At 39.7% G+C, this 17,800-nt stretch overlaps 2 protein-coding genes across 2 annotated transcripts; one reads left to right on the top strand and one right to left on the bottom strand.

Annotated features, from left to right (window-relative positions):
• The first annotated feature begins 1,707 nt into the window (after positions 1-1,707).
• Positions 1,708-2,600, top strand: LOC109427849 (uncharacterized). The gene is made up of 4 exons (XM_019703430.3): positions 1,708-1,782; positions 1,840-2,070; positions 2,133-2,286; positions 2,349-2,600. The coding sequence occupies exons 1-4, from the start codon at positions 1,708-1,710 to the stop codon at positions 2,588-2,590; spliced, it is 702 nt and encodes a 233-aa protein (XP_019558975.3). The 3' UTR covers positions 2,591-2,600.
• A 4,194-nt stretch (positions 2,601-6,794) lies between these two features.
• On the bottom strand, positions 6,795-17,322 carry LOC115266368 (mitochondrial fission 1 protein). Its single transcript, XM_029872585.2, has 3 exons — positions 17,135-17,322; positions 16,860-16,973; positions 6,795-7,492 (listed from the first exon to the last, which is right to left on the bottom strand). The coding sequence occupies exons 1-3, from the start codon at positions 17,189-17,191 to the stop codon at positions 7,205-7,207; spliced, it is 459 nt and encodes a 152-aa protein (XP_029728445.1). The 5' UTR covers positions 17,192-17,322; the 3' UTR covers positions 6,795-7,204.
• Between the last annotated feature and the right edge of the window lie 478 nt (positions 17,323-17,800).

Raw genomic sequence — 17,800 nt, 5'->3', positions numbered from 1 at the left:
GCCGGGACAGCTAGTATTAAATAACATATATGTATATTCTGAAAAGCATCAAGAAAAGTTAGTTAAGTCAAAACCTACTCTTTCATAAATTGAATGTTCTTCAGTTTGAAAGTAAAGAGAAACCCAAATAATTTTGTTAGTTGGTACTGCATCATGTGACAGTATAAATCACGACTATGCAATGCATATCTATGGATTATTTATAACGTTTGATCCATTCTTTGAGGCTGATCAATTTCTAATTGAATGTTTACATAAAACCAAAAAGCTACATAGTAACAAATAGTAACATTTTAACTTATTTTAATTCAGAATTCCGGAAAATGGACACTCTACTACGATTGAAAAAAAAACTTACTCTTTCCACTTAGGAAACAAGAAACTTCCTCCACGTGCCGATACGTTTTGAAGCACCCTTCCCTACATGAAAGCATCCGTGCTTTATAACTTGAGACTACCATATTATTGTGCAGCTTTCGAATCTAAAACCGTGCTCAAAGTACGATCTCAGTAAGACGACAGTTGTTTTGGACATTGAACTCATTAAATTTGTATGATTTCATTCGAAACCTTGTTTGGCTGATAACACACTGACGGTCGACAGTGGAATGGTTAGGAAAGGGTGCAAACAGAAAATTGGAGTTTGTCTCTGCTCTTGTTCCTGGGGTGACGTCCTAAATGGGACAGACCCTGTAGCTCAGTTTAGTGCTCTAAAAGCGCTTACTCATTTGTTTACGGATAGCTTTTATTTCTTTTGACCAACATTGTAGTTGTTTCCAGTGAGGCAGAAACGAAGACATGCTATACCCAATGTTATTCTTGTTAACCACTGTCGGTCATCTTCATACTGGCCCGAACCGCCGGATCGGTTTGGAGTGAATTACCTGGAGGCTCCATTAAACTGCAAACTTTTCATAACATCAATGAAGGAAAAGGAGTCGCATGGTAGTTGATAGATTGATGCCATATCCCTTTCGTGACGGAGCGCAAAAAAATTAAATCTCCATACAAATTGCTCAACTTTGGCTTTCCAGAACTCTTAGATTTCCCAAAAAAAGCAATATTTATTTTTCCTCATTTGTAAGAACTACTCTTTATCTTTTGATTTCTAGCGTTGACTACGTAGATAAATCGTAAATAAAAAATATGCGACAGATAAAACTTTTTCATGTTTTACCGTTTTTGCCCACTTTTTGTTTACCTTGTTGTGGTAAATTTTACAGGCAACGTTACCAAAAGTTGGTCTCCCTCATACAAGTTTAAGTAATGGCTGAATTAGTGGAACAATTTACATCATATAAAACAAAGTCTAAACAGATAAAAAAAATGCAAACCTGGTACCGCTCAACAGCACAATTGTGTTGGTTCGTCACGAAAAGGATATAAACAGTACGCAATTGCCTAAATTCTGTGCGCTCAAAGTTCGCTTGCATCTCCTTTAAACTTCTCCAACATATTGAAATAGAGTAAAAGCCTTTTTAAGGGTGATTTGAGAGCTGTTCCATACTTGATATGCACAGATAACTATCCATCACTTTCCGAACACATAAAGCTATGTAAATATTATCTTAAAATCTTAATTACCCACATTATTGTTTCCGCGTGCATGAATCACGGAAGCAAGGATTGATATTCCAAATTAAAGCACGGCATTGGAGAGTTAGTCGTTTCTTTAGTTTCTGCAGTGCAGCACATGACGCTGAAAACATGCCGTGCATGAAAATGTGCTGCTTTTATCTGTCCACACGTTTAGGCAGCATTATCGTTGGGATACTTTCCATTGTATGATGGAGTGAAGTTTAATATTCTCCTAAATAATCAAATTCAAACAAATTTCAGTTACAAGTTCTGATTCCAGCGCTAATTCTTGTTGCCAATGGAGGGGAAGGCTACTTGAAGGCTGAAGCGTCGGACATCAACAGCCACATCAATGACTTTGGTCAGGAAGAACTGTTCATAAGTTTTCTACGTTTCACGGAAAAGGATCCGGAAATTGTATTTCTTGCCGCGGAGACATTTTGTGGCGTGCATTTGTTGAGTTGCATTTTGATGATTGTGGGAGCTTTGAAAGTAATTCGTTCAGAAGGAAACTTCTGTGACTTAAGATATCTGAAAAAAGAATCTTTCGATAGGTGCAGAGATACCTTCTTCTACCGTTCATAGTATTGGATGTCATTCGATTATGTGTTCTGTCATTGATCCACGTTACAGGAATGATGGTTATTAAAAAGCAACTGAATCTGGGAGATTTGATTGCAATCACGATTGCCGGTGGATTTGGATTACGTAGGATCTACTACTAAGTATAGTCAATATTGCCAAACTTTACTTTAAACGTTACATTTCAGTTCTGCTATTCTACATGTGGGCATGTGTCGTGGCGCTTTACCAAATTTTCGGAATTGTAACGACGGAAAAATATCGTTCGATGTTCGGAAATGACCCGACCACACCGGCAAGGATTCCCACGGAGACTGTCAACTCGAAGGACTTAAGGCCTGTTAAAAAAGCAGAAAACTCACTATATTCGTACAATTCAAACTATGCGAGTGAATATCCTACATACAATCAGAACGAACATTATCGTTGAATATAGCATAAACAGTAGGTTGTCCCAAAATTGCACATGGTCAAAAAGCTTGGGGACTCACCCTGCAAATGATAGCTAAGGGTGTTAGAAACAAAGTTTTGTATGATGGCAAGTTTCAAAAATGACGTTTTGAGGTCGCCCCGGCGAGATTTTTGAAAAATGGCCATTTTTCGTAATAAATTTCATACAAATATTTTTTACCGTAAAAAATTGACAATACCCACTATGTTTATATTTTTACAGCTTGATATGGATCCAAACTTCTTGGGAAAAATAATTACCGACATGTTTTGCAAGTAACTTTTTGACACTGAATTTTTGAATTTACTAAAATTTGTCATTTTTTTATGTACTTTGCTTTTTACTCATCATAAAAAGTATATGAACCTAATGCTAATTTAAAACAATTTCCATAAAAAGATAGGAAATTTTATGAGGAAAAACTTTGCCGAAGACAGCATTGCGTTTTTTTTCTATCCGTTTTGAGAGTTATTCACAATTTAATATTTGGTGAAATTTGAATTTAAGGTATTTTTCTAAAAATGACATATAAGATATTCCCAAAAACACATACAAAGTAAAAAATCACATATGCTCAACAAGTTTTTGTCTTGATTGTGTTATGGAATTATGGTGACATCATTATTTGATTTTTTTATTATTCAATCCCTTCATATAGAAATTAACTAGCAAAGATTTCTTAAAAAACTAGCTCTCTTGACAAGCTTCGTAAACCTATTGATTTCTTAAAGATATCCACAAAATTTTGAGCCATATTTGCGCGTTTATCTTACTTTCCTGTCGATATTCTCAATTATTTTTCTACATAAAAACGTATGAGTCCTGGACCAGTGATACAGCCCAGGAAACAGTGGCAAAGTGAATAAAGGCGAACATGTTGATCCGTGCCAAATTCAAATCGCGATTACGAACATCTTACGTAAGAATACCAATATTTAGATACTAAGTTCCAGTTCAAGACATTCTGAAAGGCAAGGCATGTTTTTTTACATCTACTGATTTGAACTATCTTATCAACACCGAAAATAAGATACACCGAGGCAAATTGAAACGGGTGGCATGAGATGAATCAGTGAGTTAACGTAATGTTATCCATGGTTAGAACAATTTGATTACCATAACACATATACGGCATACAATAAGACAAAGTAGGCTATTATTGGTAAACAACAGTTTTGGACGTTATTAAGTGACGTCATTTTTATCGTCCTATATGTTGTTCAAAATGATAGGGACTACTAGAACGTTTAATTCATGTATTTGAACGATTTGAACAACACCATTGAAAAACAAAATCGGCATGTTTTGCGGAATGTATCACCTTCTAAATGATATAGGAAATGTGCCGTGAGTTTGATTGTGTATTATGCTCGTATAAACCATTGTCAGTACATAACCGTTAAAAATGCCATGGCCTACTAAGGCATCTCAAAATGGTACCTAATAATAAAGTTTCTCGCTAGTAGGTACCTTTCTAGATCAAAGAAAATGGATTTGCCAACGGAAACAAAAATTCAATGAATGATGCCACCATATATCCTAAATACAATCAAGACAAAAACTTGTTGAGCATACGTGATTTTTTTTTACTTTGCATGTATTTTTGGAGTTCTTTTGTGATTTTTTTTAAATACCTAAAAATCAAAATTTCACCAAATAGAAAATTGTGAATAACTCTAAAACGGATAGAAAAAACGCAATGCTGTCTTCGGCAAAGTTTTTCCTCATAAAATTTCCTATCTTTTTATGGAAATTGTTTTAAATTAGCATTAGGTTCAGATACTTTTTATGATGGGTAAAATGCAAAGTATATAAAAAAATGACAAATTTTAGTAAATTCAAAAATTCAGTATCAAAAAATTACCTGCAAAACATGTCGTTAATTATTTTTTCCAAAAAGTTTCGATCCATATCAAGCTGTAAAAATATAAAAATACCGTGTGCGCACCTAACTTTGCGCAGGTCCAAACTTTGCGCATTCTTGTAAAATAACGAAACAAATAACTAAATGTCAACATATTTACCAGTTTAATCATTGCACTAGCATTGTGTAAACATAAACATTATTTGACAAATATTTAATTGCCATAAAATCATTGTTTATGTTGAATAATAAACAAAAAATACACAAAAATGTCAAAATTTGCCTCGCCTTAACACGGTTGCCAAGAAGTAACTCTACTAAAAATCAACATTTTCCTCGATAAAACTGTGCAACGATGATTAATTTTGCAGTTATTTGACAAAAAAGGTAATATTCTAGTAATATCAATCACAGTTCGTAATAAATTTTTCAATTTAATTAGTAAATAGTGGTGCGCAATGTTTGGAACCATTATTTGCCCTGTGTTCCTAATTTTTGCGCACTTTCAGTAAATGCATGTTGAACGTTAATACATGACATATGAACCATTCAAATATTATGTAACACCAGTACTGATAATTTCAGGCCTGCCTCTCCACCATGTAGCAGATTTTGTATAGAAATTAGTAGAAAATTGTATGAACCGTAGCACTACGGCACTCTCCATCTGTCTACAATACGTGATTTGTGAACAGTCCTTCATTTGAATTTTCCGGCGGTCAATGTTAGGGACGGTTCCAATATGACGTCCACCATTTTTTTTAGATTTTTAGAACCCCCTCTTCCCCTGGGCCACCCCGTCACGCTTCACAGTATACCTAATACATGGCATATCACACTTTTTCAGACAAGTCCAGCCCCCTCCCCCAAAGATGGACGTCATATTTAAATAACCCCTTATTGTTCCTATCCGTAACGGTCACTTCATTTATCAGGAAGCTTTTACCTTTGATCTTTAGCCACAGGAAACAACCCCTCATGAAGTTTGGATTGTTCACACGGTAGGTGCCTAGTACGAACCGCAGACGAAATTAAGAACTCCAGAGGCCTCCGTTCCCCCTCCCTCGTAGGACAAAGTTTTTCAACAAAGATCAATTAAGGGCACACTACCTGATCTGAATTACTTCAGTTTCATGGGCAAATATTAAATAATAGCATTTTTGATTACTTTTTTGAACAATTCAGAGCATGCGCAAAGTTAGGCACACTATGCGCAAAGTTAGGAACAATCGAAGATTTTGTGCGCAAAGTTAGGAACAAGGCAATGAAATAGTTTTTCTATTTTAAGTATTTTTTGGTTAATATTATGATTTTTTTTATATTGCAGACTCAAAGAAGGATCATTAGTATATCGTATAAGCATGTTGTTCATGATATATTTTGTTTGTTTGTATTTTTTATAACGACTAGAAATTTGATTTTTCTTAACTGCGCAAAGTTTGGTACATACATGAGCTCCTCTCCTCTTCTTGGCGTAACGTCCTCACTGGGACAAAGCCTGCTTCTCAGCTTAGTGTTCTATGAGCACTTCCACAGTTTTTAACTGAGAGCTTCCTCTGCCAATGACCATTTTGCATGTGTATATCGTGTGGCAGGCACGAAGATACTCTATGCCCAAGGAAGTCAAGGAAATTTCCTTTACGAAAAGTTCCTGGACCGACCGGGAATCGAACCCGTCACTCTCAGCATGGTCATGCTGAATACCCGTGCGTTTACCGCCTCGGCTATATGGGCCCTAAAAAATATTTGTATGAAATTTATTAAGAAAAATGGCAATTTTTCAAAAATCTCGCCGGGGCGACCTCTAAACGTCATTTTTAAAACTTGCCATCATACAAAACTTTGTTTCTAACACCCTTAGCTATCATTTGCAGGGTGAGCCCCCAAGCTTTTCGACCATGTGCAATTTTGGGACAACCTAATAAACAGTCAATTTTCGCGTTGGAAAGATTTTAGAGATTCAATACTATTTTTACCTGGATAGATGTTATCGGAACGCAATAAAAATTCGCAAATCCTGAAAATTTTACAGCAAACTACATGCGTTAAGCACTCAAGTACGCCGAACAAATTGAAACGGGTGGGGTAAGCTTGAGCGCTGAGTTATGAGAAAGATTTCAATACAATTTCACAATTCGGAATGTCGCCTGCAAAGTACTATCCCAGACACCATAAAATTTTGGGTTCGATATTCGCAATATTTGAAGAGATATTTCAGATAATGTTTTGACCCATTCTCGCCCCTCTGACCCATTATGACCATCCAACAACGGTAATACAAATGCAATGATACATACAATAACTAAACAAAAATTGTTGTTTTGTTACCATAAATATGTTTATTCTTTCTGTTTGGTGCTAATGTGCAATCAATATATTTGTATAACTTACACCTATTTGCTTCTCGGTCCGTTCACATATTTACAATCATCAGTTCTTCTCAGGCATGCTTTGTAATGTTTTATCATTTTTCTTTAGTAAACATAACTCCCAGTCCAAATACCGATGTTAAATTCATCAACAAAAAGCAGATTTACCATCAACGAAATTTGGGACATTAGTACGAACAGAAAATAGTGATTACTGGTGAGAATGTTCGACAGCCTTGCATTGAAATGGTAAAAAAAATCACATAAATTTATAAACAGTCCCTAGACGAAATAAATTTTCCCCAAAATTACACGGTAGATGATGAAGCAGCAGAGATATGTTTACTTATTCTGTGATTTTCATTTCTTCGCCAGCGCAAATCCAATTCCAAGGATGCCTCCGAGCACCAGGGCAGCCCCGCCGGCCATGGCCACACCTTTCAAGCCTTCGATTTCCATTTTCTTCTTGATGTACTCCTCCAGACTGATGACCTGCTGGTTGTTGGGTTCGATCTCCAGGAAAGCCTGCACATACTTCATGGCCGTCGAATACTCCTTTAGGCGGGTGTAGGCCAGGGCCAGATAGTAGATGTAGTCTCGCTTTCCTTCGGGATTTTTCCTGCAGAGGTCTTCCAGCAGTGTGATGCCCTGAAAAAAAAATGAGAAATCCAGGTGTTAGTTTGCCTCAGTGTTTTGCAAACTTTCAATACTAAATTACGCACTAAGAATGAATCGCAGTATTCTATCAAATTTTACCGGAATCTCAACAATAGACTTTTCGGAAACTTGTTTGATTCATTGATTCATCGAACAATCTATAAATATTGAAAATGCTTATCTGACAAATTTATCGAATTTATGTACAAATTATCTGTCGATTCGAGGTTTATTTGTGTAGGTTCCATAAAATGTTTGGGCGATTTTTCTACAAATTTCCGATGATTTACTAAGTAGATTTTTATCTAGTTCTATCCTCTTCAGTAAGGTTGGGTGACATTGACTTCAAACGGCGCATGGGCTAATGTGTCTAGCTTAGGCAATTAACTGGGTAGAAGTATGTTCAACCCCCGGGTGGCCTCCCTGCTTGCATAGATAACCACCAGGATCAATGCCGACTACTTCATTTGCAGTGAGAGATAGTGGCTCTAGGGGGAATCCAACAGAAATGACGACTACTAAATCCATGAACAACAACAATGTGATCGAGAGTGGAGACGCACAGGAAATGGCGTTGAACCCGTTCGCGCGAGGAGGACTTGCGAAATCGCCAATACGAGGGACTGGTGTACCCACCAGCAAGTAGGCGGCAGGAGGTTCAACAGGAGGAACACGAGGCGGCGCAGCATCGGTCTACCAAAGATGTTGGTAGTTACCGAACAGCTGGACTACCATCAGCAAGAACCTAAAAGTTTGGCCAAAAAGGAGTATGAGATCTCCTGGTCGAAGAGCGGAGTGCGGCTGATGCGAGCAGGGAAGAGCGGTCTACCCAAAGAAGAAGAAAGCGACGATTAGTGCGAATAACCAGGCTGCCAAGTCGGTTGCGAAACGCGCATGGGGCAGGGAAACCAAGCCCCAAGAGGCCAACCCTAAGAGGAACGGTGACCAACAGGAAGGAGAACCCTTGGATTACGGTTGGAAAGAAGAAGTTGAGAAAAGCGAAACCAGCCCGCAAGCGTGAACGGAGCGACGTTTTGGTCTTCAAAACTAAAGCGGATACATACGCCGAGGTGCTGAAGGCCATGCGAGCCGAAAATCGTCTCTCACCGCTGGGCGCGGATGTAAACAGTATTCGGCGCACCAGGACTGGAGAGGTGATGCTAGTGCTGAAGAAGGAGGCGGCCAAAAAAGGCATCTCCTACAAGGCACTAGCTGAGGAGTTATTGGACGAAAAAGTGCAGGTGAGAGCCTTAACGGCGGAGGCGACTTTCCAGTGTGGAAATCTGGACGAGATCCCCGACGCAGAGGAGCTCGCAGTCGCATTTAAGCAGCAGTGCGAGGTAGATGCACAAGTGCATCTATCTGCCATAGAGACGAACCAGCCAAGGGCTGAAAGTCTCTTTAATAAAGACAAATCAATCAATCAATCTATCCGCTTGCGAAAGGGTCCGGCAAGCGGATCGCCACGATAAAGCTCCCTGTAGGTGAGGTGAATGAGACGACTGCAGTCGGCAAGACCAGAGTATGCTGCTCAATGTGCCCGTGCAGCATCTAGGTGCCGCCAGAGTGTTTCGAGGAAGGACAGAAGTCCTGAGCGCGTAAAGCCTCGACAGTAGCAAAGTGCGGAGTGGAAGACCACATCGCCAGGGAGTGCAACTCGGCATCAACATGTCTGTTTTGCACGGCGCACAAGGGTCACACGACGAGCGGGACTAAATGTCCAGGCACACGAGGAGGTCGAACCAACCGACGCTAATGCAGCTAAACCTGAACCACTGTGAAGCTGCACAACAGTTGCTGTGGCAGTCAGTGTCGGAGTTAAGTACAAACATTGCCCTACTATCGGACCCATACCGCATCCCTCCCGATAACGGGAACTGAATAGCGGGATAAGGCCAAGCTAGCGGCAATCTGTACAACCGGTTGTTTTCCGGCCCAGGAAATAATTCTCGCGTCACACGAGGGCTTACCAATAGTGAAGATCAACGTGGTGTATTGCTGCAGTTGTTATGCCCCTCCCAGGTGGGAGACCAGTTCTCGTCTATGCTGAATTCGCTAACAAGCGTGGATGTGGATGTCGCGAACGTAGGCGACAAAAAAAACTACAGTAGGATCATTGATGTGACTTTCTGGAGTCCGGGTCTAAATCCTAGCTCGGACTGGAGGATCGACGATGGATACACGCACAGCGACCATCTGGCCACCATTTGATACAGTGTGGAACCCGAAGGAAGACGGCCACAGCCGAAGGTCATCGACCGTTATCCGGGATGACTGACCTCGCGCTTCGATAAGCCGGCATTGCGGAGCGATTGCTTATGGAAGGTAACACCGACGATCTATCCAGTGATGATCTAGTCAGAACCCTAAGCCGTGCATGTGACGCCGCAATCCAATGGCGATCCCTACTCAGAAATGGACACTAACCGATATACTGATGGTGTCCAGAAATCGCAGAACTCCGCGCATCCTGCCTGAGAGCTAGAAGGAGGACGCAACGAGCTCGCACCGATGATGATAGAATGGAACGAAGTGAGGCCTACAGGGCGGCTAAACTGGTACTCTTTGTTCAGTAGCACGTATGCGGGCGTGCTTTGAAAATCTCTGCCAGGCCACCAACACGAACCCATGATGTGATGCGTACAGAGTAGTCAAGGTCAAAACTAAGGGCGCGTCAGCACTCCCAAAACGCTCCCCTGAGATGCTGCAAAATGTCGTGGAAACGCTGTTCCCGCGCCACGAGGTCGCCCTGGTGACGAATGACAAACTCATAGCGAAGTCGTTTAAGTTGAGCAAGGCTCCGGATCCGGACTGTATGCCGACAATAGGGTAAGGGAGGTATTTTGGACCGCTTTAGGAAGTGGATGAACAATTTAGCGAAAAAAGAAGGTTCTCACTTCTAAACATGGATAATTTCATAGGCATTACGTATAGTACCATGTTTTCTGTCGAAAAAGGCCAAACAGAACTCAAAATTGATGTAGTAAATACAAGAAATATCAAAACTCCTGAAGGATCTCGGGCTTTTTTTGGACCACCTGACTTTATTTTGGACCACCAAGTGCACATATTTTGGCCCACCAAATTAAACTCCAATTGATCGATGAAATGAAAGCCATCTCAGCAAAAATTTAAACATAGCTAAAACTACGTGAAGTTTACATCTTTTCTATTATTTTTTTAGGCAGGGAACGTTTAAAAATTACGTAACGGTAAAAAAAGATGAAATGTTGCTGATATTGCCAGTTTTTACGCATTGTAGTATGATGTTTCATGAAAAAAATGTTACGCAAAACGTGTATTTGTTAACTATTGGATGACGTAAGTCACCATGTATAAATTACGTAACGCTTCATAGGAAGTGTGAAAGTCTAGTGATTTTGCTAAATATGAAGGCGTTCCACACATATTGTAATAGGTGGAAAGGCCATCAAAAATAAAGTAATTTGAATGATACGTAATTTGTCAAACATACATTAGATAACACATTGTCTCAGTCATCAACTAATTGCCGAGGACAACTTTTCTAAACTGGATGACTGAACACCTGAAAACTTCATCTTGTCGAAAAGTTGTTAGGGCACAAATCGAATCGAAACGAAATTGGCGAAAAGTTGTTAGAATAAATCGAACCCACCACAATGTCATTGTGAAATAAACGTATAACAACCCAGAACACGGGAGGTCCCAAATTATTCTATTTATCTGTTTTCAGATTGGCATGAATGTTTTACCCTTTTAGAAGGAACTGGAGAGATGTATCTGATAGGTGGTCCAAAATATGTCCACATCTGATTATGTTGAACATATTTTGGCCAAACCTCAAACCACCATTTTAGTAAATATTATCGCTCCACCGAGGTTAAGAACAGTTTATTTTGAGTTCTTACATGGCCCTAACTACATTCACATGAAATAAATATTTATTTGTAAAAATTGATACCTCTTCGAAGCCGACTACAAATTTGTCACCGTCTTTGTTTTTGGTGCTTTTCCGTGTGTTTCATTGGAAGTGAAAACATTTTCTCTATTTTTGATACTGAACCGCATATTTAACTGACATCCAAAATAAAGGTCATCACACAGTTGAATACTTTTCGTGTTCCAATAAAAATTTCCCAAGATTTTGTAGAGATTATGTGATAAATATCATAAAACTCCCTAGGTGGGCCAAAATACCTGTCCGGTCCAAAATACCTCCACTACCCTAGCCATCAAAGCGGCAATCGAGGCTAGCCCTGACATGTTTAGAATGGCTATGCATATGTCCTAGAAAGAGGCGCATTTCCAAAGAGGTGCAAAGACAAAGATTGGTTCTACTGTCCAAACCCGGCAAACCACCTGGCGACCCTGTCGGCATACAAACCTATCTGCCTTCTGGACACCGCCGGAAAACTGTTGAAACGGATCATTCTGTCGAGGTTGATGGTCTATACCGAGAAAGCCGATGACTCTGGCCTGTGGGATAACCAATTCAACTTCCGGAAGGATCGATCGGAGGTGGACGCTATTAGGATTGTAACCAAAACGGTAGAGATAGCGCTCCAAAAGAAACGCACGGGAATCCGCTATTGCGCGGTCGTTAGGCTGAACGTAAAATTGCGTTCAAGAGCGTCAGCTGGGCCGTCATTGAGTCCCAGTTTGCACCACAAAACGGAGGTAGTAGTGGTAAACAAACGCAAGTCTGAACTGAACCACATGCAATGGTTACCACAGGCGGTCTCCATACTACGATTTGGCGCCGTTGTATGATCGGATGCGCTAGTGGTGAACCGAATCGTGAAGCGACTTGCCTTAGAACCCTAAGTTAAGGACTGTATCGTTTATTATGAGTACACCTTAAAATTGCTGTATTTCAAAATGTTTTATTTATTTTGTAAATTAAATTCAATTACATCGTTCATTGACCATCAGAAAAGCCCATGACATGATTGTATATTTAATTTTTCGTGGATCTTGCCACCTCTCGCACTTTCTTCTTGGCGTGCTTAATAAGGTTTTGGATAACCGTTCCGACGATAGTTTTGCATACGTTGACCCAGTTTTTCTTCAATTTTGTGACGTCCTCTGCTTCTCTATCCTTTTTCCGTAGTTTCCCTTTCATCAAAGTTAACTATTTCTCAATGGGCCTTATTTACGGGAAATTTAGAGGATTCATTGCCTTTTCCACAAATTGAACATTGTTTACTTCATACCTGTCAAAGGTGTCACGCGCATAGTGGCAGGATGCCAAATCCAGCCATAGTAATGTAGGACCTTTGTGCTTTCAGATGAGTGGCATAATATGTTTCTGGAGACATTCCTTCCGGTATATTTCGACGTTCATACCTGGGACGGTGAAGAAAGGTGACGATTTCATACCACATTGACAAATTGCTTGCCTAACCAACACATTTTCCCATTTTTTACGCAAAAAATCGATTTCTCCTAATTCGTAACATCCGTGCCATGCTTGACAGTGAAAATCTGTGCCCCTGGAAGTACCTTGTAGTCCAATTTGACATACGTTTCATCATCCATGAATATGCACATGCAATTTTTGCTCAAAACATCGTCTTACAGCTTCCAAGCCTGAGTTTTCACATAATCCGCTAGAATTTGACTGCGTTTTGGACATTTCTGTTTTGGGTAGGTCTTCGGGGAATTACGCTCCTTGGCGCGTTGAATCATACCAACAGTCGTTTCACACTTTTTTTGCGTTATCTCTAATGGATACCTCCTATTTTCCTTCAACGATTTTGCAAGTTTTGCTGTCCAAATTTGACTTGGACGCACCTGTTTTTTTGCCGCGTCCGGGTAAGTCTTTCAGTGTGTCATGCATACTGAATCGTTTGATAGCATTTTGGACAACAAAAACCCTAACACATTCAATTTTTGCTATTTTTCTTAGCGATGATCATTTTTCCTTGCAGTGCCTGGTCACAATCGATTTTCGCTTCTCCTCCGTAAACCTTCGCATTGTTCCACTTGAGGAAAAACTTTAACTTTTAATGAAGGTTATCGTTTGTTTACAACGTTAGCAACACATAGACACAAAGCAGTTAACAAAATAAGGCATAGTCTTTTCAATACAGAGCCTCAAAGGTGTACTCATAACACTAGTTTACAGCATTTTTGAACTCGGTAAGCTGATAATCATTTTTGGTGTAGAATCATGCCCTGAGTTCGAAAACGCGAAAGAAAAAAATTACAGTAGAGCGGAAATTTTTTCGACTTTCCATACAAGGATGATGATTTGAAATCGATTTTTGTTCTATTTTTAAGCAAAGTCGCTCACTTCAAACATCTTATTCTCCGTAATAAATGCTCCGATTGAGCTGAAATTTTTACTGTAACTCGCCTACATATGATATGTCAAATAAACGTCGAGAAAGAATTTTTAAGTTGGTTTTTTCTTATTGAAAAAAATGCATTTCTTCAAAAAATTTCGGGAATTTTGCTAAAATTTAAGAAGATCGTCCCTAAAACTCGCCAATATCTTGAATTTCATCAATCTGACGCAAAATCTGTGTTCAGATGATCGAATGGTATTGTATTCAGCTTTTAATTTATGGAAAAAGATTTAAAATTGGTTGAACAAAACGCAAGATATTTGAATTTTAGTAAATTACATATTTTGAAAAGTTACAAAACTCGATATTGAGCTAAAACTCAAAAACTGTTCTACTTTAAATTTTTTGAAGGTCGGTTTCGAAATCAGCACTAAATTGTGCTTCAAAAATTTTGGTCGTTGACAGAAGTTCACGACTTTCGTTTTATTTTGTAAACTTGTGTAATTAACGATACAGTCTTTAGGGTGGTCAGCGCATACCGCACGGTCTCAAAGAACGCGGCATGCGCGCTAGTGGGCATGATGCTCTAGTGGTGGCAGAGGACGAAGAGTGCTTCGAGCGACGTGACATTAGAGGCGCGAAACAGATCGCCAGGACATCGTCTATGTTGAAGTGGCAGAGGGCATGGGATTCCTCCAGCAAGCGTAGATGAACACACAGTTTCATACCGAGCGTGTCTAAATGGACGAGCAGGCCCCATGGCGAGGTGAATTTTTACTCCCCGCATTTCCGGAATGCGCAGACTGCGACGAGACTACGGAGCATGTGCTCTTTGAATGCCCACGCTTCGTGTAGCAAGGGTCGAGTATGCAGGAGACATGCGGTAGAGATATTACTCCGGACATTTTTAAAAGCCTTTTGAAATCCGCGCCGAGGTAATCAAATCCACGTTAGTAAAAACATATGGATTTGATGACTCAAACTCATAAAAAAGACAGTATTGTTCAACTATTCATGACTTTTGTTGCACTCCAGATGAAGATTTCTAGGTAATGTTAAAACTGATTTTAACTATTAATAATCCATGACATAAAATGCAACTTCTGCACCAACCAAGAGTTAATTCTATCAGTGTTTTTAACGGGAAGGAATCGATTCGACAGAAGTTCCACAATTATGTAACTGATTCAGGAATTTCGCCATTTCCGTTATTCTGAAACTCATCAATAAGGAACCAAGAAAATCCTGAATGTTAAAAAAGCTAGAAATTTCTTATGTTTAATATTCTATCCAGAGGGTTTTTCCATGAAATTCTCTAAGAAAGACACACTGTGCCAAAGAACCAATCAGATTAATTTCTTACGGCGCACACAGTCAACAAGACCAATGATTTTCTTTACGAGATTCTATTAAATGTAACTACAAAATTCAACTAAATGCTTATTCAACATTTTCCGGTGACGTCTTTTTACAAATTCCACAAAAAAAAAACAGATTTAAGAATCATCAAGAAATTCACGCTTTTTTTCAGAAATCTTGCAATGATTGAGTGTTTTTCGAACCTCAGGCTTTACTATATAAGTTCTGTTAGGGCGATTTGCCGCGGAACTAAAACCACCCATCGACAGCAGCTTCTATTTCGAGCAGCTTCAATACTGCAAATTTATAAAACTATCATTACATGAATTCATATTACACATTTTATCTTACAATGTAGTATTTGCTCTCGCGACAGACGTAGCTCCTAACCGGAGTGCAGGTCCTACTTCGTTCACGGACTAAACGACACTGCCGAGTCGTAAAACCATAGGCACCGTCGGCCTTCGCGCCACCGCTTATGCATTTTAATCTTGCTTCTTTGTCACCAGTTCAACTCAGCAACAAGCGTACTGAAACTGTACGCAACAAGTTCCATCCAAAAAAAAAATATTCAAAATTGTAATGTTAAAATGACTTTAAGAGGTTGACTAAGAAATTCAGGAATAAGACGAACTTCTTTGATTTTTTTTTTCAAATTGAGTGTTTAGTGCAGAACAACTAATCTAGCACTCCAAGCTAGAGACTATTATCATTATTTTTACTCAATCCCTAAATTAATAACTCCAATATGCAAATGTTCCTTATTTTTTCTTATTGTGTAGTATTGTGTTGTCTAAATATTAAATGAAGTGAATTTGAAAACCATTTCCACAGGAATCACGCCGAAATGATGATGATGATTGAAGTGTATTCACCATCAGCGCAAGGATTACCTATGGCTGCAGAATCACTCCGGGAGGGAATGATCTACCTGATGGTTTGTTGTAGCAGGGTGAGTTAAAATTCCTGAATTCCTTCGGTAGTCAACATAAAGTTGCTAACTCATGACAAAAGACTGGCTACTCCACGAACTTAAGTCCGGGCATCAGTTCATTTAACTCTCTTAGGCTACCCCCCCGTTCCACAGGAATCGCGCCGAAATTAGCAAAAACCGCGAAAAACGTCAAATCTTCGCCTCCTGTAACAGCCCTGAAATTGAGTTGCACCCCCCCCCCCCCCCCCTTCACATCCGGGAGCTTGAGTCCAGCGGGTAGTCTATAGTACTAGCCAGGATCCAAGCTTCCAGGGGAGAGAGAACAATTTAAGACGATAGCTGATAGAACGCTTACCAATAATACTCATGTACGTTCCCTCTCCTTCTCGAAGTCATCCCTAACGGGCGTATCGCGAATGTAAGGAAGAGAGAATACGTTTATATTCGATTGATGCCCACATAATCCGAGGAACCACTTCTTATGTGTCTGATCATTAGATTTTCTCATTCTATGAAAAAAATGTAGAGAGAAGTATATGGAAAGGTACAAAATAGGAGGAAAGGGAAGGGCCGGGGATTAAACCCATGACCTTCTGCATAGAAATCAAAAGCGGTAGCCACTACTAGATCACCAAGCCCGTCCTAATGACCGATAAAGCCATGAAGTTTCAAATATAAATCTCATACAGTCGATAAACTAGATACCCACCCATTTGAAGTAGCTGGACAGATATTTCCAGTTATTCTACAATTTAAAATAAAATAAAAAAAAATACCAGAACAAATCACTCACACTTCTCATATCATTGGCGTAGTTACTCCGCACCAGGCACCAGGCATATTCGAACTGGGAAGTATGGGAAAGGCTCTTGCTCTGCAGCTCACGGTTGTATTTTTTCTCGAATTTCTGGAAAAAAAGAAAACCAAATCCCCGTAAAATTAAAATCGATTGCATCGCAAACAAAAACACCATGAATCACCCTCCCTTTCTCCAACGCACAAAAACGATCTTTGATCAATCGGTCGAACGAATGACGAAATTCTGGACACAATGGAAAAGGCTCTTACCTCCAGCTCGGACTGTGGAACCGTTTCGTTCAGGATCTCCTCCATCTCCGTACTCATTACGATGTCTTTTCAGCTGAATTAAAAGCCTTTTTTGTAATACGCAACCAACAAACTACGGAAAATCAAGATTGAACAATCTCTTTCTGATGAAACACGAAACTTTTGTGGCAGCCAGCAGATGCAGTTTTTGTTTTGAAACGTCAGCCGTTGTTTGACGTTCCATGAAATGATGTATCGCTACAAACGAGGTGTGCTCATTTTCGGTGCGACGCAACGGATGCAACAAACAGTGCACAGTGGGCTCAGTATAGGTAAAATAGGCGGCATTTCGACCAAGGGAAATGATCCCTTTCTAACTGAAAAATCCGCATTTATCCGTTCCTAACCGTCGCTAAGCACTGCTAAACGAGCAGCAGTTAGAGGCGGTTAACGACGGTTAATAATGGATAAATGCGGATTTTTCGGTTGTCCCCCATTTCCCGGAAAACCATTTCCCGGAAAACCGTTTCCCGGAAATACGTTTCCCGGAAATCCATTTCCCGGAATGAACCATTTCCCGGAAATCCATTTCCCGGAATGTACCATTTCCCGGAATGCACCATTTCCCGGAAAAAAAAAAATTAAGATTAATTTTCCGTTTGTGTTCTGTACATAATGGCAGTGAAT

This window comes from Aedes albopictus, chromosome 2 (genome assembly GCF_035046485.1).
Source record: "Aedes albopictus strain Foshan chromosome 2, AalbF5, whole genome shotgun sequence".
NCBI classification, from domain to species: domain Eukaryota; kingdom Metazoa; phylum Arthropoda; class Insecta; order Diptera; family Culicidae; genus Aedes; species Aedes albopictus.
This window is presented reverse-complemented; position numbering and strand designations above follow the sequence as displayed.